General features: G+C 28.3%; 3 protein-coding genes across 15 annotated transcripts; 1 reads left to right on the plus strand and 2 right to left on the minus strand.

Annotated features, from left to right (window-relative positions):
- Nucleotides 1–89: 89 nt before the first annotated feature.
- LOC123264996 (diuretic hormone receptor-like) lies at nt 90–12,995 on the minus strand. Of its 2 annotated transcripts, XM_044728561.1 has the most exons (11): nt 12,845–12,993; nt 9,945–10,156; nt 9,517–9,874; nt 3,338–3,527; nt 2,197–2,384; nt 1,964–2,044; nt 1,809–1,882; nt 1,615–1,734; nt 1,345–1,530; nt 714–868; nt 92–588 (listed from the first exon to the last, which is right to left on the minus strand). In XM_044728561.1, the coding sequence occupies exons 3-11, from the start codon at nt 9,827–9,829 to the stop codon at nt 444–446; spliced, it is 1,452 nt and encodes a 483-aa protein (XP_044584496.1). In that variant the 5' UTR covers nt 9,830–9,874; nt 9,945–10,156; nt 12,845–12,993; the 3' UTR covers nt 92–443. The 2 variants fall into 2 exon arrangements, with proteins under 2 accessions (XP_044584497.1, XP_044584496.1); XM_044728562.1 differs by having other exon boundaries at nt 90–588; nt 721–868; nt 9,517–10,156; nt 12,845–12,995.
- A 1,113-nt stretch (nt 12,996–14,108) lies between these two features.
- Nucleotides 14,109–26,038, minus strand: LOC123266381 (protein retinal degeneration B). Of its 11 annotated transcripts, none has more exons than XR_006509765.1 (18): nt 23,529–23,755; nt 22,873–23,370; nt 22,571–22,711; nt 22,004–22,480; nt 21,242–21,359; nt 20,746–21,145; nt 20,508–20,683; nt 19,992–20,024; nt 18,690–19,853; nt 18,472–18,624; nt 18,146–18,408; nt 17,964–18,072; nt 17,741–17,897; nt 17,073–17,222; nt 16,560–17,015; nt 16,220–16,338; nt 15,550–15,835; nt 14,643–14,685 (listed from the first exon to the last, which is right to left on the minus strand). XR_006509765.1 is itself a non-coding variant. In XM_044730627.1 (17 exons), the coding sequence occupies exons 3-16, from the start codon at nt 22,646–22,648 to the stop codon at nt 16,266–16,268; spliced, it is 3,807 nt and encodes a 1,268-aa protein (XP_044586562.1). In that variant the 5' UTR covers nt 22,649–22,711; nt 22,873–23,370; nt 23,529–23,755; the 3' UTR covers nt 14,643–14,685; nt 16,220–16,265. The 11 variants fall into 11 exon arrangements, 7 of the variants coding, with proteins under 7 accessions (XP_044586559.1, XP_044586557.1, XP_044586558.1 ...); XR_006509763.1 differs by having other exon boundaries at nt 16,220–16,379; XM_044730627.1 differs by lacking the exon at nt 15,550–15,835.
- Nucleotides 25,974–27,297, plus strand: LOC123266394 (dynein axonemal light chain 4-like). 2 transcript variants are annotated; one of them, XM_044730655.1, is made up of 2 exons: nt 25,974–26,101; nt 26,885–27,297. In XM_044730655.1, exons 1-2 carry the CDS (start codon nt 26,072–26,074, stop codon nt 27,131–27,133), a joined length of 279 nt encoding a protein of 92 aa, XP_044586590.1. In that variant the 5' UTR covers nt 25,974–26,071; the 3' UTR covers nt 27,134–27,297. The 2 variants fall into 2 exon arrangements, with proteins under 2 accessions (XP_044586590.1, XP_044586589.1); XM_044730654.1 differs by lacking the exon at nt 25,974–26,101 and adding an exon at nt 26,144–26,768.
- Nucleotides 27,298–27,731: the final 434 nt, after the last annotated feature.

Below are 27,731 nucleotides of genomic sequence, written 5' to 3' on the forward strand. Positions count from 1 at the left end.
GAATAATTTATTGACAATTTTTTCATTTAAAAGATTCAAGTTTTTATTATTTACCATTTTATAACACTTATTTTTCGATGATAATTAATAATAAATATACATTAATATATCTCGGTAAATTTATTATTATATATTTTATAATTTTTCTTTTTATTCAAGTTGTCAGGTACAATGATAGAGCCCATTGCCCGTTAAAATTTTTCTTACTTTAAATATATTATATTAATTAAATTTATTGTTTTAATGACAGCGAGTGATTAATAATAATATATGTAATATGAAAATACGGAAGACAATTTTTCGACAATACAACGAGCGAGCGAACGAAAAAATAGTTTAAATTTATATTTGATAAAATGTTTTTTTTTTAGCCATCAAAAATTTAATTATTAATGATCCTTGATGTATTAAGTATAATAATAATAATAATAAGTGGTGATTGATTACTCGTTGAGGTCCTCGGAGATGGTTGCTCGTGATCGATCGAGAAATGTCGTTGTTGAATTCATTCCAACGACAGTTGTGGTTGTTGTCTCACTTGCTGATGATTCTCGTTTTTTGTATCGAACTGACGGCTGACAGTAAAGCCTGAAATGGTACAATTTATTTAATTAAACTACAAGTTGACAAACTTTTTGATTACTGTCTGTTACTTTGACAATTATTATTATTTTTATTGATTTTGCAACGGATAAAAAACAATATTAAAAAACCTTATACTATCAGTACGAGAACGTGGTGACCAATTATTGTAATACTTTCTATCCATTTCTAAATTTCTGGCAGCGCTCCATCGGGAAAAATGATGTCTCACTGTATTTTGGACTTCGGTGTTTAGAAAACAGTAAAACAATGCCACTGATAAACCCTGAAAATTTAATAATTATAATTATATTAATTGATTTATAAGTCTGGAGGTAAAAAAATAATCTATTTATTTTAAAAGTAATTTTCTTAATAAATAAATAAATTTAATAGTTTTATTCCTTGAAATAATTTTAATAAAATATATTATATCAATAAAACGGAAAAATTGGGGAATAAAAGAAAAAATGTTACTTGAAAAGAAATTTATTATATTAGAAGAAGAAATATAACTGGAAAAGTTGGTTAAATTTATTAGCAATTTGTGAAAAGTAAGTTTGTAAAAAGAAAAAATGTATAATTATGGTAGTTTTAAAAAGTCTACTTAAACTTTTTTAAAGAGATTATTTCAAAGAGTTGGGCAATTTTTTTTAAAAACAAATGATTAGATTATTAATACGGGTGTCTGATAAAACACTAAGATAAAGATTATAATAGGAAAATAAACGATGACGATAGTTTTTAAAAAAAAAAAAATACCTGAGACGACAGCAATATAGCACGGACGTAAGAAAAAATATTAGCAACTTCTCCCTCAGTTGGTCCAGCAATTACTAATACGTATGTCACCCCCAGGAGTGGGATGAGGACAAGTAGTGCTTTGCTTGCTTTTCTATACTGCTGAGTCTCGGCATTATTTGCCGAGCGTAGTTTTGTTATCAAAATCTGATTAAAAAAAAAAATATATTAAATAATAATTCAATTTAATGTTTTTAATAAATAATTGGAGTATTGGAGAAATAAACTGACCCACATGATCACGAAGAGAAAAATAACATTTACACCCAGCACTGTAATTGCTGGGATTTGATAAAACCAATCATAATGATGATAAACCATCCACGGACAATGTCGATACAGTGCTCCATTCTTAAAAATATATTTATTATTAATTAGTGATTAGCGATATTAGAAATAAAATTAATTAATTAAAATTAATATACTTGATTGATATTCTCAGTATTAACAACTGTTGATTTAGCGATACACCAAATAGCTATCACAAGGATAGGAATACCTGGAAATATTGATTTAATTAATTACAAAGTGTAAAACAGCAAGTATATACGTACATTATAACGCTAACTAATTAACTTACCCCATCCGATGACAAGACAAAGACGCAGTTTAATATTATCACCAGTAAATGTTTTCACGACCAATAAATACAGATATAAACCTAGATAACAAAAACATATATTATTTATTATTTTATTATTATTATTATTATTATAATAAAAAAATTCATATCTAGATTTATTGACACTTACAGTAATACTCAGAGATTAATTATATTTTAATAAATTAATGTAAAGGAGTTGATGGTAATACCTTCAACAAACATCCAGAAGAAATTCGTCAGATGAAAATAATTAAGCATCGATATAAATATTATACAGGAGGGAATATCTGACTGCATTGAAACTTGCATCACTGTTGTTAATATCCATGTTAGATCGGCAAGTATATAAGTCAACATTAAATTCGTATGAATATTGTTTCTTAAACATCTAAGCTCCCTGTAAAAAAGAAAATTAAAGGCTTAATAATAAATAATAAATAAAAAATTATAAATGAAAATTAATTTAGTAGATATTTGATAATTTTTTTAATAAATAAATTATAAAAAAAAAAAAAATATGACATGTAGAAATTTTAAAAAATTAAAAATGCAATTTTTTAAAAATAATTTTTTTGAACAAATTTATTTGTTAAAAAAAAAAAAAAACTAAAAAATAATCAAGTGCGACTGCTAACTTTAATGTCATAAATTTTTTTTGGAAGAATTTTAGAATAATTCATGAAGACATATGAAATAATTTTTTTAAATCTAATCGCAACTGATTATTTCAATTCTGAAATAAAAATAAAATCGGTCCAGCCGTTCACGAGAAGTTCAGATAAACGCGCGCACAGAAGAAATAAAATATATATATTTATATATAAAGAAGATAAAATAACAGAAGAAGTAAGTAATAACGTAAATGGGGAAAAGTACATCAAGTAAAGTTCTTCCTTGAGCCTGGAGTGTACGAGACCGGTAAGGGAAAAGAAAATATCCTCTACCAGTGTACAAACTTGCACACATAACAACCCAACCTGGTTAGTGTTTACTCGGCTGGTCGCTAACTTTATCTCTTGTTTGAGAGCTGTTATGTGTTTCTACACACATTTATATCATCACACATCACACATCAGTTATCAATCGAGTGTCTAGTTTAAGTGTTTAACTGAGATAGAGCGAAGAAAAACAACCAGAGAAAATAATTATGACAGAGTAATATTTTTAGGATTAATTATCAGTTTTATATCGATTGTTTCAAGTATTTATAGAGGTGAAGCTTCCAAATTTTATCTGGATCAATGATATACATTTAAGTTAAATAAAAGTAAAGGTAAGGATTTTATTTTAATATTTAAGAAGATAATATTATGGGTATTTAAATAATTTTTTAATTAAAAATTTAATTACTTGTAGTAGAGAAAAATAGCAACAGCGACAACCAGAGTTGAGAGTGATAAACTGTAGCCGACAAAATATAATGTCGTTGTTATTTCAACGCTGGACTCGGCAACTTGACGTGATCTCAACTCGTGACAGTGTGAGTAGTCGGTTCGATTATCCCAGGTACCATTGGGCCAGCACCATCGGCTAGCATTTTCTGTAACATTTTATTTTTAATTTAACGAGTCATTACACTGAAAAAAAATTAACGATGCTCGAGAAAAATTATTGATTTAGTTTTGAGGATAAGTGCTGTTCTGCATCAGACAGGAAAAAAACATCAATCAATCCTTTAATTGCAATGCTTGCTATTAATTTATAGCTTCTTTGGATCTATACAAAAATAATTAATATTTATGGTTTAATTTAAATAGTTTTGTTAAAATAGCCTGACGCAGTTAAACGCGGTAATAACTATTATCCATTCGATTGACAAGTAATATCAAACGTATAATATATAATATAAAATAATATAGGACACATCAGGAGATATTATGGGGATAGGAAGATAAAAGGGACTACGATAAATAGGCTACTGATGATGAAAATGAGTTGATGCATTTACTTTAATCAAACCAACGTCAAATTTTATCAACAAATCAATAATCTCACTACCGATAGATTATATTTCCGAATGTCTCGTTTACTAATATCGCTTTCAACCGCTTTTACTGCACGGCAATATTATTATTGTTGTTGTTTTGTACAATAATATACTTTAAAAGAATTAAAAATAATTTTATTAAAGCGCTCTCAGAGATAATAAAGTTTAAAATGAAAATTAAACTACCACTCAAACAAAATTAAAAACATTTCTTTGCTCTACATAAAATTTTTAGTTTGCTAAAGTAATGAAAAAAAGAAATTTTATTAAACCTGGATGTCAATAATAATAAAAATCGACTATTAGTTTTAATTATAGAAAAAAAGATAAAATAAACGAGTAGAGAGTAAAACTGAATTCAGGACTGAAACAAAGTTACCTCTTGTTTTACTGTCCTTTTAAACTTGTTAACTAAACGTTCATTCTCAATTAGTTCATCTTCTCGAGACCTATACTATGTAATATTAAAAAATAACAATATAATTTAGATTATATTTTTTAAAAGCTTGATTTTTTAATTTAAAATGTCAATCATTTATTATCGCTTGATTTTTTTCATCTTAAAAATTGTTTAAGGTATTTTTCCAAGATGCGGGATAAGAAGGTTTGTTTGTGTTATTGGGTAAAAACTAGGTTACTTAACAGAAATTAATAAAAAAATAAAAAAAGACATAAAGATGTTAATTGGATAAAATTATTACGATATTGATAAAAGGAAGGTAAGTTTAATTAATGGTGATTACGATCATTATCCATTGTACGTAATATCGATCTGTCTGACCATTTTTACACTTTTATCACTTGTAAAACTTGTTAATACCCTTTTGTTAATTAGTTAAAAAGATATATCATTAATAATTAATGGAGTTTAAAATGAATTTATCCTTAAAGAGTAGTTAAATACTGAATTTTATCACAATTTGTTTTATTATTGGTATTTCTGTAATTGTACAAGATTACAGGGTGGATAATAAAAAATAAAAAAGAAAATAGCGAGTGTAAAAGTGTAAAAGTGTAAAAGCCAAAGCCGGCTTATCTCCGATTCATTTCTTCAGGCTTGATGTTTTATACCATTTTGTGAGCCATTAAAAGGCATGCAGCGATATAATTCTCCCATTCATAAATAAAAATACTTTTATTTATGTATTATCTATAAAAGCTATGTTTTATATTATATTTATGTTGATATGCTTATATGTATGCTGAGAAATGATCCTGTACATATTTTCTTCCAGGGATAGGAGTCACACAAGACACATAACACAACTGCGCTTATATTATCATTATCACATCAAGAATGTATTTTATATAATCGCGTATGAATGTCTAAAATGCGGGTCAGAATATTTCTTCATTTAATTATAACATTTTTCTATTGCTTTTTAATCAACATATCCAATAATTCTTTTAATTAAATATTTAAAGCTACAATTTATGTAGAAAATAAATTAATTAAATACTAATAACACGCCCTTAACAATTAGGGACGCATTCGTAGTCAATGCACTAACATATACTACTACTACTACTACTACTACTACTACTACCAAGACTGCAAACATCAATGTTTGGAGAGAATAACAAATGCAAGGTCGAGGTTGTTGCTATACTACCAAAAATTTATAAAGAGATTAGAATTAATTGAAATAAATTTATCTTACAATGGTACATCCTCTATTTGCGACTACAATAATAAATTCACCTGTTACAGATTTTACTTTTATTCAAGAGTATAAAACGTTTTATGGAGTTCTTTACTACGGTAGAAATTCAATCGAGTGTGTGTCATTCAAAGTTTCAATTTAACACTTCAAGGCACGCAATATTATTTTTCCTTTCGATGCTTTAGTTCAATATTACATTTTTTTTTTCTTTCCTTTTTAAACTCCAACTTGTTTATTCTATTGAATTTTTTTCCCCTCTGTTGAGGTTGCGCGATTAATCAATTTAAAAAAGTTTATGTTTTTATAATTCAATTAACTGTTTTATACCGGAAATAATTATTTTATTTGTCTTTTTAATAATAAGTCAAAAGTAGTAAAAATGAAACTGAATTTTAAAAGAATAATTTACATTTTATTTTCTATTAAAACTTTTGATCTTTTTTTTTTTTTACCGGAAAAATAACTCTGGGGCTATGTATATCTGTTATCCGTTTCATATTTTAATTCGTACCTTTACGTGCAAAATATTTTATTAAAAAAACAAACATATGCATATAAATTTATCTCTGTCTATGAATACAGTGATAAATATTTCATAAGATTTGTTTAAATTTAAAATTTCACATTTTTATCGTAAACATTGTAAAAAAGAAATAACTTTAAAGATTTATAAAAATAACCAAGAAATTTATAAATCGATCAAGGTAAATTTAAAATGAAATTTTTATCGTTTATTGGATACTTTAACTGACATAAAATAGAATGGAAGATAATAGAAATATTAACTTTAATAAAAATATTTTACCGTGACAATATTTTTCAAAATAATATAATTATTAATTCTATATTATCAAGTCGTATATATATATATATTGATGTATGATAAGAAATGGTGTATTCAAGAATGATAAGGGTATATAAAAGATAAAAATAGTATATATATAGGTATATAATAAAATGTAAGTAAAGTATAAAGAGAAGCTGGAGGTCGGTTGAAGGTAAGGTGACACGAAATAGTACAATATATAACAGTAATACATATAAAATATTGTTTATATTGTTTATGTTGAAATAAACTAATTAAAACTAGTGAAGCGAGGAAGGTATATACTCTACTTATTCCTTTTCTTTTGATTTTATTTTTCAATATTGCATTACCAGCGTAATTATATTTGTTGTTGAATATAAATATACATATTTAAAAGACTGAAGAAGTAATTTTAGCCGGGTAGAATATTGGAGATTGAATAGTAAATGAGATTATTTTTAATACAAGGAACAGAATGCATGTTGACTTTTTTAAGGTCAAACTACCAATGTGTTGTACTTACTAAGGGTGTACTTTGTAAAAATAAGCTATTTTTTTTTTTTTTTTTTTTTTTTATAATGTCCTTATTGTTTGCGCGAAATTTCTCCTCAGTATTATCTCTAAAAAACGGACCTACTAAAAGAAATTTTTCCAATAAAAGAAACGTTTCAGACCCACAAATCTATTTAAATCGAGAGATATCTTTTGATTAAATTTTTATCACACGCTTTTAGTTATATCGCTTTATTATGTATAAGTTTTCTCAATTTTATCATCTTCTTTTTTTTTTCCTCTAGCTTTTTTCATTTTCTATGCATTAAAAAAGTTTATCCTCTGATATTGTTGTGTCCAACTAAATTGAAACTTTGATTAAAAATAAACATAATTTTTTCAACTCATAAAATTATATAATTACTCTAGACAATAAAGTTTTAATTGCTTTTTACAGTATTGATACTGCTGTTGTTGTTGTTGTTGTTTAGAAAATATTTTATATAAATTTTCAATAACAAAAGTTTGAATATATTCAGAGATAACAACGAGAATAAATAAAAATTTAAATTTCCGACTGCAATAAAATTCGAATGAGTAAACCATACAAATCTATTTTATGATTCCCGCGATATAATACTCTCCTCTAGTGATTTTATTTTTTTTTTTTTTTTTGAATCAGCAAAACTGGATCAATTTTGTGAGGGTGGATTATTGGAAATAGAAAAAAAAATGTTAAAAAGATCCGTCATTCAGCGAACAAAGAGCTTCTATGATAAATTAAGGATGATTATTCATAAAAAAGTGAGCATAAAGTTCTTTATATAATAGGAACTAGATATATAATCCTAAAAGAAGATTATGTATATTTTTAAATACTTGAAAATTTTATTAATGATTGGAGAAGTATTTTAACTTGAGCTTTTTTATTTTAGTTTGATGCGAACCGTAAACCCTCGGAGTTTTTTAAATACCATAAAATTTCGGTATTAATGAGTTTACCATAAATTTACCGTTATAATTCTGAAATAATATGGTATTTCTGTGGTTATAATGGCCAGTTTTTTTACTATAGTTATACAGCATTTTTATCGTACTTTTGCTGCAAAGTTCAGGAATAATACGATAAAATTACCGTAAAACTCTAGAACTTTTACCGTAAAAAATCTATGTATTAATTATAATTTTACAATAATAAAATCGTATTTCTACGGTAAAAATACCGAAGATATACTGCAATTTTTCCGCGTTTATATTGATATAATTACAGATATAATTACAGATATAATGCTTTCTACCGTAAGATGGACGGTGGTGTTTATTACTCGGTGGGTGTTATTAGGTGGCTGAATAAATAGTTACGGATAGTGTCTTAGATAGCTTAACTGATAGAGTCTTTAAGGCGTAACTAAATGATCCGGGGTTCGAATCCCGGTCTGGACTAAAAAAAATTATAATAATAATAGAGAAATTAAGTTATTAATTTCTTAAAAATTATTCGTGATGATTTATAAAATTATAAAAAAAAAAAAATTTTAAGCTATTAAATAATAGTAGTAGAGCAGCATAATTTTGGTATTTTACCGGTAATAGAAGGTAGGAATCTTCTTTTCCGATTTTTGCTGCAATAGTCCCGCAAATATACAGTAAATATACGGTATATTTACGGTTTAAATGCTGTTAATATATCGTAACTTTTATATTGCATTGCCGTAAATATTCTGAATTTATTTAGTAATTTTTTCTTAATAATTCGGCAAAAAAGCTGACTAAAATAACTCAAGTATTACGGTAAATATACAGTATTTATATCGTATAAATATAGATATTGCGGCATATCCAAAACCGTGAGGGAAGTGGCACACGCAGTTTAGTAATAATATGATACACTGCCGAAGAAAAAAGAAGAAATAAAAAGAAAAGAAAATAAAAAAGTAGCGCTAAAATGTCAATAGATATATATTAATCCTTTACTTACTACTTTTACTAGTACATTAGGATTCAGATCCCGTTTCAGCAAGGGATTTAGAGCCCCTTATCATCGAAACATCACCAACGTGATTTCTTGCGATTTTTTTTTCTTTTTTGCAAAACTTTTTTCTTCATTTTTATTGATTTGATAAAAGTACTGTTAATTATTTATAAATAAATTTAATTTATTATTTAAAAAAAAAAGTAATAGAAATAAATATGCTAATTTAAAAAATCTTATTTTAATAATTCACCTATAAAAAATTTTTTATTTCAGACAACTTTAACTGATTTAAATAGCTCTATTTTTTATTGGAAGATTTTTATCATTTTTGAGTATTAAAAAAAATGTTTATGAAAAAGAAGAAAAGTTAAGTAGAGAGTATATTGAAAAAGACTTTACGACCTGGTATCTTAAAGCTTGAGAAGAATCCAATTACGTTTTTCATTCTTCCATTTCTTCCGCGCGGCGGAAATAAATTATATAAAACGAATAAGAGAATAAGAGAAAGTACATTAAAGCTCAAAGTCTTTTGTGAATATTCAAGTGCTTGTTGTACGACACTCTCAAAAGAGTAATTACAATAATAATAATAAAATAACTTACGTGAACTGTCGTATAAAATTCCATGAAGTTGATCAAAGCAGGGTAACTTAACATTGGTGCCCGCAGGAGTTGACGGCCAACACAACAACGAGTCCCAGTCAACCGGACAAACGTTAGCTTCATGTGTTGTTGTTGTCGTCGTCTTTTGACTGACACTGTCCTGATGTTTGGCCGTCAAGCACTCAATCTCCTTGATAAGTAACGAGTCATTGAGCTCATTAATGTGATTGAGGATGTTGAGCACATAATTCCCCCCGTGGGTACCATCATCAAGTGCTGTCGATGTACCGTTTGTCATCAAAGCCTCTGCCATTACACTTGAGATTATTACTCGTTACTTTTTCCACTGCCCTGAAGTCTATTAATATAAATAAATAAATATTTATTATACAATTTAATATTAATTATTGTTATTTTAGGAAGCTAACTAGAGAGGAGTTTGAACAAATGGAGCAAACGGAATGTTAATAGCCTGGTTGGCGCTTGCCAATAGACTGGCTCGCTTATGTTTCCGCTGGTGCTTTTATTTTCCTTTCCTCCTAGAGCACTTGCGCCGTTTCAATATCATCAAATCCTTTGTATAACAACATATCCTGGTAATGTGTACATAAATTCACTTCAAACTATCCGTCCGATCATCCTGATTAATAAATAAAAAATAAAATAGCAATTAGACATATCCATTAATATAATATAAATTTTAAAATATTAAAAATAAAAAATGACTTTAAAGTTAGCAAATACTTGATCATTTTTTATTTTTTAACAAACAAATTTGTACAGAAAAATTATTTTAAAAAAATTGCATTTTTCTTTTTTAAGTTTTTAAGTTTTTACAAGTCAATTTTTTGCTATAATTTAATGAAAATAAAGTTAGCCGACGTTTTTAATTTTTTGATTATAATTTTTAAAGTTTTTTACAAGTGAAAATTTTTTTTTTTTAATCATTTTTTCAATAAAAAAAAAAATTCTACAAATTTTTAAGTGTCGGCTAACTTAATTTTCATAAGTTAGCCGACATCTAATAATTTTTATTAAAGAATTATTACAAAAAAATGAAAAAAAAATTTTTTCTCATTTGTTAAAAACTTCAAAAACTATAAGGGCAATTTTTTAAAAATATTTTTTATAATTTAATAAATTAAGCAAAATAAAAAAATAAAAAATGTCGGCTAACTTTATTATTATCATAATTTATTTGTTGAAAAAATTATTTAATATCTGCTAAATTAATTTTTATAAATAAAAATAGAGTTTTTAATTTTTTAGAAAATCAAGAAAACTAACAAGGTTTGTAACAAAATAATAAATTTTGTTAGGTGGCAAGATTTGGTCGAGAAAGTTAGATTTGGTGATACGGCGAGATGTTGAATACGGATTTTTATCTTTTATCTTATTACAATTTTATTAAAATTTTATCTTATTACAATACCGCGAGAAACGATGTGTAAAAGGCGTCGAAAACCATGAGTACATCATTAATCTTCCTCAGAAGAGAGTATGTGAAATGTGTGAACAGCGTTGATCGTTAGGTCGTTAGTGGTTCACAACATACCTCTATGATTTTTATGGATAAGTGCCACCCTCAACAATTTTATACGCAATCGTTATACTCTATTCTTGTCTATAATCTATATTGATTCTAACAAAAGCTTAATGCAACGCTTTATTCCTTAAGGCTATTGTGGTGAGCTTAATTTGATCTATTGATCGATAAGTGTGGTCACCATTTACAGTTTCCTAACGTAATTTACTAATTCATTACTCCGTTTAACAAATTACCAACAATTACAACCAACTTATAATAATAATATTAAAACAATTATTAATAACTGATAAGTTTTTAAGCATTTTTTATCTGAATATAAATGTTATAAATTGATACGGACTCGTATGGATTTTAGTATTTCACCGGATTATCTCTGTATCACATATGTATTATGCAAGGTAAGCATGCGCTTTTAGTCATAAATCATTTTATTACCTCCCGAAAAAGACAAAGCTTACTGTTAACTAAACTCATAATAGCCAATTATAATTAAATAGTTAATTATCTCAAGTCAAGTTTGATCAATTTATCAATGTAAATTTATTATAAATTCAAGACATTACTAAACTCTTAATGAGACAATTATTAGCACACGTCGGTTTTACATATATATATGTCAACCACTTTATCTATGACGTGACTTTATTATAAAACTAATTTTTAAGCTTTAAAAATATTTAGAAAATTTTTTAGCTTCTTTCCGAGACTTTAAAATGTCGGATTGAATTAAAACTTTTCACATTTATAATCAAGGATCAGTGACAAGACAATAATTTGATAAGTTTGTCTCTTTATCTCTCGATAAAATAGAATTTTAAACTAATTAAAAATTATTTTCTACTTAAATATATATTAAAAAGATGATTTAATGGTGAGTAGTAAAGTTATGAAGCAGAAAAATTTTTAAAATATGAAGCAACCAGCGTGGTTGATTTAGTATCCTTATGATCAATTTATGATGTATATCTTATTTTATACCTCACTGACGGAAAAATATAAATCTCACTTTATATAATAAATAACAAAAAGTAGTCAATATCTTGCTTTAAATTTATCTAACATGAAATATTACAAAAAAACCAATTTTTTTATAATTTTATAATTATTTTCTTTCACACATGTGGTTTATAATGACAAGTAATCAAATTACTAGTAATTACCGGTGAAAGAGGAATACGTGAGGTTGTAATAGAGATAAAATAATCAGTTAGTGAAGGAACAACTAATGGAATACGAGAATCCTGTATTATAGTATAGTATTGAGGTGCCTCGGCTCTCTGCCAAAGAGATCAAAGTTTACTCTCACGTTTTCACTCTACACTCTTCACTCGTTAAAATATATTATATATATATATTCATGTACATTTATCTGAAGGATGAAAAATAGGAGCACTTTGTTTTAGAAGCTTCGATCCATTTTTTTTTTTTTTAACATTTGCTCCTCAATAAAGAACTTTATGCTCTCGGGTTTTATGCAAAAAAACAAATATATCACCATCTATTTTTATATAATGTTGACTAATTATTACTCACTTTCTCGACTCGAAAAAAATTTTCATTACCAAGAATAAATATCGCGCAATTACAAGATCTATTTGTTTAATTAAAAGTCAAAGGAATTTATTTATTGCAGATTATTAAATTGATATCGTTGACTAGTAGATAATTTTAATTTATTAATAAATAAAATAGCTTCAGTTGAATAAAATATAAATTGTTTTAATTAGTTGTTCAGAAAGAAGAAGAAATTTTTTTCAGAAGATGAAATAACAGATTTACCGAGTAGATACCTAAGTATTAATCAATTACGTCTGACTGAAACAAAACTCGCTTCCCTTGGGCTAAACACTGAACCGCTCGGATGTAATATACTTTAAAAGTTATTTTTTCTTGATAGAACAACAACTACAACAACTAACTACTGTTTTAAAAAACAAAACTGGTATTGTTATTAATATAGTTGCAGTGGATGCCTGAAGCTACACTGAAAATTACTAAGAAGAAATCCAACGGAACTTTTTATTTTTTCTTTGAGGTAAATTACTACTACCGTTACTAAGAACACTAATAAACCTTATCTTTGCTAAATATTTACTTCACAATTTAGCATCGTAACAGTTATCTTTTTATTTTTATTACCTTGATTTTCATAATGAATTTTATTTTTATCTTTGAACCAATTTTTTTTATTAATATTTTTTTTTGATTTCATTTTAAATATTTCCATGTTTACTCTTAAAACTATTAATAAAATCTTAATTAAAGAAACATTTTATTTGGATGGAATTAAGCAATAACGTCTTAATCAACGTTTTTAGAAAAAATCGAGTTATTATGATGAACGCGTACTTAGTATCATAAGATTACTTAGTTCATCATAATAACTCGATTTTTTTAAAAATGTTGGTTAAGACGTTATTGCTTAATTCCATCCATTTAATGTTTCATTAAAAAAAAAGGTAAAAAATAAATGCAACACAAATAATAATTTGATATACAACAATTATTTATTTTATTTAAATTAATTTGTTTTCATGTCGATAGAATAAAATTTTTTTTATACACACATTGTTGATAATCGCAAGAGATATATTAGCTGCTAATTTTAAAATCAACCATGAGGCAACATCATATTCATAAATATAACATATAATATTTATATAATTCTAAAACAATTATTATTAATAATTACACATACCTTATAATAACAATATTATTATTATTATTATTACAATTAAATATTCAATCTAATTCACAATTTATAATATCATTATTCATTATATATATATATATATATATATATATATATATATATATATATATATATATATATATATATATATATATATATATATATATATATACAACATCAATATACATAAACAATAAAATATTCAACATCGATTTGTCTAACAAAAATATTACTCTTATCACATAAAATACTTTATTACACTTAATAATAATTGTAATATTGATAATATTAATAATAACAACGACAATAATAATAATAAATATATATTTGTTTATTATAACAATAATTTATCCTTTTATACCAAAAAATAATGTGTCTGATTAATTACTATTGATATTATTATTATTATCATTCATTATTAATATTATTTATTTATTTAATATTAAGCTGATTCCGGAATACTTGTATGGCTGTATAAAAAATAAACTATGCACTGGGGAGACCGGAGAATGACAACATTGAGCTCGATTCAATAATATATATATATATTATATATATTTATGTTCAATATAGTTATTATTAAATCACAATTACTTTCCCAAATGTTTGTTCCGTCAATAAAATTTTATCCATTTCTTCTTTATGTTCTGTTTTTATATTTCTTCTTAGTTTAAACTTTTTTTAATTTTTTTATCAGTTTATTAACCACAATAAAAATAAATAGGCGATAAAAAAAATGGATTACTGCCGCGGCTCGAAAAAGGACCGACAGCGCGCAAATCGTCAGGGTTTATCAGAAGTAGTTGTTTTTGTAAGAGGCGGTGATGATCTTCTCGATGATGGCCCGACACTTGTGCTCCGTTCCAGTTGTTCCGATTTATTTTGAAACATTGAAGATGATATGGTACGTTTGGCTGTCCTAAAAGAACTACCAAACAAATAAATCCATTATATATTTATCAAATCCACATTTTTTATCATTATTATTATTGTTGATAAATATATACTTGAAAAATATCTTTATATAAATTATTTAATGATCATTGTGCAAGAAAAGCAGCAGTGCAGCTTTCACAGCTTCATTATTAACATCAATGCTTCTTCCTTCTTGACAGGTTTATTATTAATAACAATTTGTTATTTAATAATAATAATAATAATAATTAAACACAAAGCAGTAGACACTGAGATTAATGAGAAAAATACGAGACGAGTGATGAAATAAAAAAAAAAAAAAATAAACACAGATCTTTAAATTGATTTTAAATAATTTTTTTTTTTTTTCAATTTAAAAACATGTGATTATTTAATAATTACAATTATGAACATGAAAATAAACACTTTATAGTTTTAGTGTATCGTGTTCGTAAATATTAGTATGTGTGAGTATTATTAGTCAACGATTTTAAAGCCATCCAACAGGAAGGGATAGAGATCATAATTAATCATACATAAACTGAAGCGCAAGCTATAGAGAACGAAGATATTTGTTGATTAAATATCCCAATTAACCCATCATAATGGGGTTAGATATAATGACAATAATCGCAATCACATCTAGGATTGTTTTGTTTTTGTTTTTTTCTCATCGTGCAAAATCGTAACGATAATCGTGCAAGCAAGATTAACACCGGAGATAGATCATGATAAGCACTGGAAGCATGTCCATTACATTGTTTCTAAACACATATACGGTATTCACATTCAATCTAATTGCTATTATGTTTGAAATAGTTTTAAAAATTTTGGTTTTAATTTAAATTTATAGGAAGACGCTCACGGGCATCTTTACCTTGCTCGCAAAATCATCGCGATAAATAGTCTGATAAATTCGTTGGCGTCAATTCGATCATCATCATTGTCACTGTCATCCTCATCATCAGGAATCAAACGAATGGGAATTATTTCCGCACCAACGACTAGGTCTCAATCGAAATTGTGCATAAATTCTGGATAATATCAATGCTGTCGATAAAATAATTATTCTGATTGTGGAATGTGATGTACGCTGTCGCTTCTGTCGTGAGCGATTATTAACATCAACTCGCGACATTCCGACAAATCTTCAAAGCAGGTACCTGCAACCCAATAACTTTTTAAAACCTTATTCCTATCAATCTACTAATCTTGCAATTTAAATAATTTAAAAAATAATTAATAATAATAATTATAAATTATCTAAGGGTAAGCTCATGTGGTCGTAATCTTGCTAGAGCTTTTATTTTTTCAGACACTAAAATAAAAAGTGCCAGCTCTAGAAAGATATTCGTCTGTTGGGCCATTAACGGGGTTTTAAATTTATTGCTTGTGTCAAAGTGGTTGGGACGAGTGCTAGGATAATATATTTTAGAAAATTCATATCAATTTATATGAAAAAGACGTAAAAGGGTTCGGGAGAGACAGAGAGAGAGAGAGAGAGAGAGAGACAAAGATAGAGACAGAGGTGAGAGATAGATAATTACCAATGTATAAGTGAGTAAATTGTAGGTAGATATAATTAGACGTGTGTTAGATGTGGGTGGGGACTTTCCGCTTTAAGTACACGCTGTTGCGAGCTGATGTGCTGACCGTTGTCTCCTTACTGGAAAAATAGAGCCGTGGCTCGTATTCGCACGCGTTTTACTGCAAAAATATTAACTACCTACGTCTACCGAAATATATTTTATAAAAAATAATAAATAAACTAAATGTGAACCATCGTTGTAATAAATATCCATACAGTTTACATTATTTTAAATAATTTTATCACTGTATTTGTTAATGGAGATAGATGATTTGGATAATATTTATTTAGTAGCTTACCTTCTTCGCCGAAGCGACGAATTTAAACCAGGTAAACCAAATTGTCCTCGAGGTATCACCATTCTCGCGTTACCCTGAGCAGGTCTTGATCCACCATAAGATTGCAGTTGAGTTAAATGAGCAGCGTATCCTTCACTGAGTACAGTCGCCAGTGATTGATGCTTCTTCGACACTTTCCCGACAATAATGATTTGCCGGGGTTTTAAATTAACTGCCGTATAAACGGCAATATCCTTACTGCTACCGTACGCCTGATGAATTATTACTCCGTGCTCGTGGATCAAGTTGTTCAAGTAAGCAGCTTTATGGCCAAGCGGATCGCGAGACAATCCATCAGCAAAAGACACTAATCCATGTGGAAAATTGTGTTGTGATAACCAAGATACTACTTTTTGCTGCTGCATGTCTGGTCGAGCTGTTATATATATTATTAGATATCCAAGTTCTTGCCAATGTCTAAATAAGATTTATTTATTATTATTTTATTTTAAAAATATTAATTTAAATAATTACCTAGCGACATCAACAGCACCGGCACGAACTTTAGGATCTCGTCCTGTCACGCTCATACTTGCTGTAAAAGATCCGTCAATACTGAACACCACACACTCTGTATTTGGAGGTATTACAGCCATAAAAAAATCTACAGACGTGTGATCACCTCTGAAATAAATAAAAGCTAATAAATAAGGAATATATATTTATTAGTCACTATGTGACTGCCATGACTTGTGAACTATAAATAAATAAAATTTTGCTTTATTAAATAATGACTTTTGTTAAATTGCACTGTAATTTCTTAAATATTGACGTTTTTAAAGATATAAGCTCATCCCGATATTACAATCATCAAGATCTTTTTCAGTTGAGTACCCACATGCATTTTGATATATTTTTCATATATACATATATATGAAATATATGAAAAATTGATGTGGGTATTCAAATGAAAGGTCTCGATGAGTGTAACATTAAAATGAGCTTATATCTTTAAAAATGTCAATAGTTGACAAGATACAAAGTAATTTCTTAATTATGTATCTAGAGCTAGAGCATTTTCAAATGCAGCCTAAACAAAATACTTATCATCATAAATTTATACTATTGGTGAGAATGATATGAAAGCATGAAAAGGCCACAAAATTTTGATTATTCGCTTAATAATATAGATATATATTTACCTTACAACCATTTTAATTGGATAAAGACCGTAAGATAATGCTTTATCATCAGGTATTCTATAAGTAATTCGACCATTTTTATCCGTTACTTCTGTTGATAGATATGTCCATTCTCCAGCGGGTGCATCCTTCATCACATGAATGTCAACCTTTTCGCCTAACATAAAAATATAATTAAAACTTTAATTATAAACTAAATAACTTACAACTATTGATCACTCACCAGTCAATGCGATAACATCTATGGGGCTGTACATAAACCTTGCAATTAATATCTGCGGCAAGCCTTCGCGTACGATTACGTCATTAGCTCGATGATTCGCCGCGACATTCTGAGAATATAATAGAGTAAATCGATTAATATAACTTTAGATTGTTTTTAGTTGATTAATTAAAAAAGTTAACCTTAAGTTTAACCGAGGTTCGTTTTTTATTCCACTTTTCTCGTGGCTGACCTGGACGGAAACAGGCTAAATCTTTTTCTTCACCACCAAGCATTGGCAAGTCAAATCTACCAATTTGTCTTAATATAAATGCAATTACGTCTGATGATTCCCAGTAACTTGCGTGGAACAAATGTGGTAATGCATTTGTTGGAAAGTTTGCAAGACCTTCTGGGCAGTAGAGTGCGTAATCTATTCTTTTATTTCCCCACCACTTGTGTGTTACTGAAAGTTTTTAAATTGTAATAAATAATACTTTTAATTTAATAATTTATTTTTTTAACTTACAGGAAGATACTGCTTGTAAAGGTACATTATCAATCAGACCCGACATGGTACTTTGAAGCGATATGTCAGACATTCTTCTTAGATGCTGAAGTGGTGTGTTTGGAGCATTCAATCCATCAGCAAACAATTGTGGATTCGTTTGAATGGCTTCAACTAAAAATCGATAAAATTCAATGTTAAAATATCTATAATAATAATAATAATAAAAAAAAACTTACGTAAATGATAAGGTTGTCCGTTGCCGAGCGGATATTTTTGATAGCGAGCGACATTGACCGGAGGTAACTGTGAAAATCGAGCTGATATAATAGGTTCTAAGCGCGCAGCTACCGGATCCGTTGGATGAAATAGATTGTAGACTTGATTAACAAGCGGCCTAGGAACCGTTGTACCTTTATCATTGCTTGAGGATATTTTACGATAAGCGAGGACTAACGCCAGCGGACTGCCAAACATAAAAAATTCACTGACGTCAAATTCTAATTTACACTGAGATGAATCGCTGGTTGATGATGAACGTCTTCTTGGTAAAGGTGCCGTTAAATGTTTGCCATCTTCACTTTGATCACCTCCAGGTTGATTGTCGTTTTCTAAAATACTATTTTCACTGTCGTGTCTCGATTGATATTGAACGGACCGACAGAGCGCATCGTAAGTTAATATCGAACCAACAGAGTCACCGACAAATGATATTTGTCCAGCAAATCCACGACCTTCATCCGATTTTATAAATTCTCCTAATACTTGATTAGCCCCGGTGATAACTTTTGAAACCGCATCTTGATAATCTGAGGATGAACATGCCAAAAGTGGGATGGATCCTATTGGAATAGTGTCATTTGTAATTTGTGGAGAGTCAACACAAGAGGGTGACACGTCAAAACTGTAAGGACTTAAACTGGATAATATTCCCAATCCCTCGGTACATATTGATGGACATGAGACAAATCTTACAGCAATATGTCCAACCATACTGGGATAATGTTGACGCATAACAGATTCAAAGGCACCGCGAAATGTTGTTATGTCTGATTTTTTAGCAGATAAATCAACATTGGCATCCAGGACACTGCCGGCATGCATAACTATCAGTAATACTGTTGTTCGACAGGGCTGGTGAGTTGGTGAGTGTTGAGGTGAAGCTGGGCATGATAAATCTATACTCGCTGACGAACGTATGTGAAGTCTTTTACCACTACGTTCACTGGCGACTCGCTGCAAGTATGAGTGGGAAAATATACTGTCGTCATGCCTGCTGCTTGAAGATGATACTCCAGCTACTGATGCTGTTGGTACTGTAGGCGACAGGGAGTCTTCTTTGTCCGTCAAGAGGTCCAACGAGCTCCACTTTGCCAGAGATGTATTGTCACCAAAGTCTTCTGCTTAATAAAAAATACTATCATTAGTCTTTATTTATATTCTTCCTACTTTTTAACTTTTAAAAGTATGTTATTATTATTAAAGACATGGATAATTATTTGACCACTTAAGCGCATGCTCGTGCGATCTAATTGACCTACCTGTGCGTATCTCAGGTACAACTATTCCAGCGGCTGTGCGAGAGAAAAAAAAAAACACAGAGAAAAAATAAAAAAAAAAAAATAAACAAAGAAAAATACATCAGGCAAACTAATAAGAGAATCTTCTCTTGTGCTTTATCGATCAATTAGACTACTCACAAAAAATATATATTCCATTTACTCTAAACAATGGCTATTTTCTTACCACGCAAAAGTGCTGCTAATTAATTAATTAAATCCAATTTGATTATTATCTATGAATCATGAGTTAAACATATATAGATATATAGATATACATCTATTCAGTTATTTATTTGCCAGACAGACAGAATGTCTGTCAGTTAAAGTAATAAAATGATATGTGAATGTAAAATAGACATATCGATCGGCACTATTCAACGCCCATGCTTAAGCTTTTGCCAGAAACAATTTGATTGTAATGTAATTATAAATCACACGGTTGCTTACTTGCTTTTATAGAAAACTAGAGAGCGAAAATTGGAAATAAAACAGTACCTTGGCAATCAAAAAATTCATCCTCGCTGCCTGATTCAGATTCACGGACGATACTCTCCATACGCCAATTAGCAATCTGGATGTCGAAGCTTTTAGCAGAACTCGGGGAGTGAATTGAATGACTGCTGTGCTTCCAAACTTTTTTAGTTTCAAATTTGTTAAGAGCAATTTTTGACCTAATGAAGATAAATAATTTAGCAAGTACTTTTAAAATTTTTGTTGTAAATAAATATTTTACCCAGGTGGTAAAACTGTAGTAGGAGAATCTTCAGGGCTGATATCACCTTCAGAACTACGCGCCGTATTAATAACAGGAATATCCGAAGGTTTACGAATAGACGGCGGACTTTGGAGATCTTCGTTTTTCTCAATGCTACCGAGTGTTGCAGCAAATGTTTTGGCAACATCAGTAGCTCCCTGTGGTGTCGCTGCTGGGGTATTTGAGTCACTGTGATTGTCCTCGTAGCCATCAATAGCCATCTCACCACGTTCAGCAGCTTCTGCAGCAGCCATTTTTCGCTGCAGTGCCAATTGAGTCTCTTTTTCTATTTGTCTTATGTCTTCCATTGTCAAACCGATCCATTCATCTTGCCATGCCCACGCTTGACGGTGCGCTCGTACCATAGTTTTCCGTAATGCTAAATAAAACAATAATACATTGTCGTTATTATTAAATTAATGAATAAAACAAAAATAGTAACTGTAAGTAGATCATTAGAAGAATTCATACTGACCCACATCGTGAATGAATTTTTCCAGCTTGGTTTGCATGCCCCAGTAACGGAACTCAACCCTACAAAGTTTATACGCACACATCAGTGACTTTCCTGAAAGCGTAGGTTGTGGTCTTCCCTAAAAAAATACATCAGTTAATAATAATTAATAGAGTGGCGCAAAAAAACCGACTATTTTTTTAGTTTTAGATGTTTCAAGAGCTCTCTCCAAAGGACAGCTTAAAAAAAAATTTTTAAGAGGTCGTTCCAAATTTTTTTTAAATTTCAAAAATCGTCAAAAATCGAATTTTTTTTTTTTTTTTTTATTTTTTTCTCGTTACTTCATAATTTTATAGACAAAAAAAAATAAGTTCCTGAAAGTTTCAATTCAAAATTTTAAATTTTGAAAGGTCGCTTATAAATTTTTTTAAAGTTCAGAGTCAAAAAATGCTAATCCAATTAGGTAAATAGTCGCTAATAAATTAAAAAAAAATGATGAGCGACCTTTTAAAATTCACATTTTAAACTGAAACTTTCAGGAAAACCCCTTTTTTTTTTTTTGTTTTTGTCTATAAAATTATGACGTAACGAGAAAAAAATTAAAAAAAAATTCGATTTTTGAAATTAAAAAAAATTTTTTTTTAAGCTGTCCTTTGGAGAAAGCTCTTAAAACATCTAAAACTAACATTTTTTCACTCGAGACTTGAAGAAAAAAAAAAAAAAAAAAAAATAGTCGGTTTTTTTGCGCCACCCTAATAATTAATTTATAATAATTATAATTACTTGAACTTCAGCCCAATAATCTTGAAGCCAATTTTCAGTAAGCGGTCCACGGCCTGTTTTTTGGGATACATACAGCAAAGGATCTTCTTCTTGGACATAATCAGCACCAACAGGCTTATCCTTTACCACGTCAATAAAATCAACAATTCGATTACGCAAATCACTACCAGACAACTGGAATACATTTTCTTGATGCCCGTTGTCTGGAAAATAGTACGTTTCTATTTCAACCGAAAATTTTTCAACAAATGGACACGTATATCGAGTTTTAGTATAAGGATAAGCGTTCCACGCTTCTTCCTGAGTCTGCAACGCGGTTTTAGGTAACAAGCTCTTAAACCATCCAGGCAAATGACTTCCTACGTGATAAATTTTATGAGTATACTGTCCGTTTCCTCCGGGTCCATCTGTATACGGTTCATTAACTTTTATTTCAACTCCACTACCAACGCCCTTGCTTTCGTCTCTTGATTTTTTCTATTTATGGAAGAAAAGATGAAAAAAAAAAAAAAAAAAATATATATATGCATATTGGAAAAATAAATATTAACAAGTAAAATAACTTACAGCAATCATATAAAGTTGAGCGATTCGATACTCCTCTACGGTGAGAGGAAGTGGTATCCTATACTCTTTAATAAGCATTTTTTTTTCCTTGTTCCTTTGCTCGTCGTTGTTATTTTTGATGTTGTTATCAGTCTAGCATTTCTGTAATAAAAAAATATTATAAACTCAACAATACAATACATATTAAGTAACAATAAAAAGTATAAAAGTAATAAAGAAGCATATAAAGTGCATCAGCCGTGTCTAAACGAGTTTCTGCAAGCGCTTCTTTATGCTTGATACTTTTTTTAAAACCTATTTACCTTGTCCTACAATTCTACAATTAAATACACCAAATTGACCTCGTAATAAAACCGTAAACGTCGTTAAATTATTTAACAATACTAAAATATAATAAATTCATTTTTTTTAAATTGATTTTTGAAATAAATTAATTTTCACATTGATTAATTAAAACGATTGATCAATTATAATTAACACGAAGATAATGATATTGATAATGTTGATAATGATGGTGATGATGAATATTGATGGAAAGGTAAATTAAATAATGGCGTTGTTGCCTATTTGAGGACACCCTCACGATTGCCGAGAAATCGCGCGTCTGATCATCCAGCGATCCAGCTCGTGCTCAAATTTTTTGTTGCGCTTGCGTCTTTTTATTATTATTATTTGTTGCTGTTATAACTAAAACTGAGTAAAAGCTCTTTGTCTGGTTCACTCTCACTCTATCACCCAGGGCGCTTATTCCACTGTGATGACAACGAACAAATGCGCCGTAGACTGTGATAAATCTAAAACTAAATTGTTTTGTTAATAACTAGTGGAAAATATGAATGCAATTTAATATTAAGCCAGCCATAATTTAATTTCTTTTTTTATTTAAATTTAATTGTTGGTTTTTTTTTTTTTTTATTTAAGTATTAGTTCTTTGGCAATAACTATAATATCACCGTACCGGGAAATTCGAGCTCTCTAGTTATCTTTCTTCGCTATTGATCGGAGCTTTCCAGACGCGCAGATGCACCATATACCATACACTTAAATGTGTACAGAGTACCGGGAAATGTACGATAATTTTTACTGGAATACACTAAATTCACCAGGGATACAATTACTTCTTACATTCTTTTATATTTCTTTGCTCTACAATTCAGACCTTGACAAATAAATTTTCTTTAAACCCTGCAAAAATAAAACAAACACTGTACAATTACATTTATTAATTTACATTTTAATATTTACCTATTTAAATTTATGTTAAAAAAAAAAATATAAAAAAAGTTTGACTATTTTTCTTACTAATTAAATTTCCCGAGATTGATGAATAAATTTTAAAAATTTTATTTTACTTAATATCCAGTGGGACTTGAAATAATTTTATCAACTTTGAACTAGTTTAAAAAAATTATTTATGAGCTTCTCTACATCTTTTCTCTATGTCGTAATTGACCTTTGTTACTATTCCACCGACAATAATAGTAGGTATAAAAACATACTTTAATAAAAACCCGTAAATTTTTGCACGACGTTTCATCGCTGTAAAAAATTTATAAATTAATATTCCGCTTACGATTTATTAAACTTTTTATTTTAATAAATAAATAACCTGGTGTAGGTTTGCATAACTCTGCAAAAGTTTTAGAGCTATCATCGCAACTTGTTGGTGGAAAAAATTTAACAATTTTCAGATTATTTTCATTACAAGGTTTATCTATGTTATTTTTATCGTAATACTTAAATCGATACTGTCCGGAATAATTGATTGATAATTTTAATGATTTATCCATTATTTAATTTCTATTTGGGGATTATTATTTCTTCAAGTATGAATTTTAGTAATTAATATCCAATAGAGATACCTTTGAAGTGTTTCAAGACTCGGATTACTTACAAAATATTAACCAGAACCTAAAAGGAATAAAAAAAATAGTTGATAAATAATTTTTTTTTTTTAAATGTTTAGAAAATAAAAATTAAATACGGCTAGTGAGATTGTCAAATATATACAAATTTAAGTGAATAGATGCGCAGTAACCTTTGACATTTAAAGTGGATGAGAGTGAGTAGATAAGTCAAAGTCTCCTATCCTCTCCTTAAATCCTCCGTACTCTATACTCTGGTATTTTGCATTAATATAATACCAAAATGTTTACGAGCTATTTCTCTCATATCAGCCTTGTTCTTGCTTATAGACATATATATATATATATTATTATCCTTATTGACCTTTATATTGGTTAAAAAACGTTCTCGTCAAATGACATTTATCAACTCTATTATTTTTTACCTTTTTAATTTATCTTATTAATTTTTCTATTTGTTTACTTGAACAATACGGTGAGTATAAATCAAATTTTGATCAAAAAGATCGAAAAGTACAGGTGCGACGAATTGCCGAATTCCGAAAGGATATAATAAGATAAGAGTACATTGGAGAAGTTACAAATTTAATTTAAAATCAAGCGCTCGAATAAAATCGATTTTGGCATTTGTCGTCGTTCATATGACGTCATTTGGAGAAAGACCGACGTTCTGACGTCAGAACTTTGACGGTGTTATATATAGATTTAGATTAAACCATCAGGAAAATCCGCTTACTATTTATTTCAATTCATTTAAATCTCGGCACTTGATCTTTTTAATTAATTTAATTAGCCCAATCTCAAACAAAAAAATTATAAAAAAAAGTTTTTCTATCTTTTTATGATTTTAATTTCAACCTGAAAAAAATTAATGCAATAATAGTACAAAGTCTAAAGAGCAAGTATATAACATTCAAATTATTTACATAATTATTATTATTATTATTATTATAGGTATGTACTGCAATACTAATAACAATAATAGCAACAAAATAAAATTCTTACCAGCTGTCATAAATAAATTCATAAAGTATATGAGTATGTTTATAAAAAAAGTATATAAAACACGTGATGTTAAATTTAAATTTAGTTCTATAAAATAAACAAAGTTTATTTATACATCTATATGTACTTACTTATAGGCATTAATTTATAAATTTAACCATTTATAAAGAATGAGATATAATAAATATTACCTACTGGTCAATTTAAAAAAAAAATTTATTAAAAAAAGTAGCAAGCCATATATTAATTAAATACCGGTACAAAATACCTGAGTAAAAAAATTCATCAATAATTATAAATTTACTCTGACAGAAATTAGTAATAAATCATTAAAAATTGCAGACAAAATAAGCATCAGGTCATTTTTTTTATATTTTGTATATACAGATGAGAGATGACAAATGACAGATGACATGATTAAAATGTAAATATAAAAATTTAAATTAGTCTGTGTGTACACACCCAATTAATAAATTTAATTTGATTTGTCATGTCTTTCCGCAACTCTTCCTCGCTCAAAGACGTATTTGAGACCGCGAATAACACAATTATCTAATTCAAAGTACTTAACACTCATTAGATTTAATATTTTAAAAAGAAACGCGAGATTTTATGACTATTAACCAATGACATGTGTTGCTATGTGTTTTCTTGTGACTTGATAAGTATAGTAAGTGTATAAATAAACACACAACACAAAACCATGCACACACTTATAAACAGGAATGTCGTGGCGCAGAGTGACCTCTTTCATTAGAATTTCAAATTAATTCCGCGGGAATTTTTAAATAACAAAAAATTAAAAGCAATTAAAAATATTAAGATCATAATAGTAGATGTGTGAGATGAATTATACAACTGAAAAGTAATAAAAAATTGATTTTTATCTAGATACAATAAGAATTGATTTGTAAATACAATGGTAGTGAATTGGTGATGTAAGGATGGGTGGTGAGGGTAGTGAGCATGGGCAGTGTGGATACACAATACACAAACAATTTTTCAACTGTTTGCCACCCACCCTAAAACGCCCTATTCTATTAAATCTATGCTATGAATCATTTTATAAGACTAAAATGTTTATACACTAGCAATAGAAGTAGAAAGTCATTGTTGTGTAAAGTTTGCTGTGCAATAACTTGTTATGAGAAAATTTTAATAAAACTATTAATTAGTTTTACATCGGTATTAATAATCTTCAGTCTTAAAAAAAAAATATAAACTCTACATAAAATTAAAAATATATTGTTGAAAGTTAAAAATTAAATATGACAGAAGTCAAAAAAGATGATATTGTTAAAATTCTTCATACCTATCCATTCTGTCGAGTAAGTACTATTCAATATTTGGGTAAATAAAAATCAATAACTGTTATTATTGATTTAATTTTTTCCTCTGTATTTTCTAATTGAAAATACAATTTTAATAATTTTTTGTATTACAGAAAAGTGACATGTCTGATGAGATGAAGCAAGAAGTTATGGAATTATGTGTAACAGCTGCTGAAAAATATGCAGACAATTACGAAAGTGTTTCAAAAATGATAAAAGAGACGATGGACAGAAAGTTTGGGGCTTCCTGGCACACCGTAGTTGGAGAAGGATATGGATTTGAAATAACCTACCAGCTTAAACACTTGCTTTACATGTACTGTGCGGGAAATTTAGCTATTTGTATATGGAAATCAGCTTAACATTTATTTTATTATTTTTTATATTAAACCAAAGATTATTATACTGATGAAACAACAAAATTAAATTACTTACGCTAATTATAAAAAATTACCTCAATATGTACAAACAGATATTACGCAATTTAATGTATAAATATATTTACTAATAAATTTATTAAAAATTATTTGTTGATATTTATTTCAAACAGTTCGCCAAATAAGTATAGCAATATTACCACCTGTAAACATATATAGCAGCGTATTTTCTTGATGGATAATATGAAAACCAAATGACTCGCCGACAACCACTTGAAAAGGAGCTCCAAATTTTTTATCAAGATTCTCCTTGATCATTTTAGCTGCATGCTCATAATTATTTGGATATTTTTCCGTGGCTGTCACACACAAGTCCATTGTTTCTTGTTTCATTTCATCCTCTGTCATATCAGTCAATTTGCATAAAGGATGAGTTCGGATAACTTGACTTGTTTCTTCTTTTTTGATTTGGCCAAAAGACATTTTCCAATAAATTTATTTTGTATTGGATTTATTAAAAAAATATTTTATGAATATTTATAATAGCTTTTATTATACACGTGCAATAAATATTCTTTTGTTT

Source organism: Cotesia glomerata, linkage group LG5 (genome assembly GCF_020080835.1).
Source record: "Cotesia glomerata isolate CgM1 linkage group LG5, MPM_Cglom_v2.3, whole genome shotgun sequence".
NCBI classification, from domain to species: domain Eukaryota; kingdom Metazoa; phylum Arthropoda; class Insecta; order Hymenoptera; family Braconidae; genus Cotesia; species Cotesia glomerata.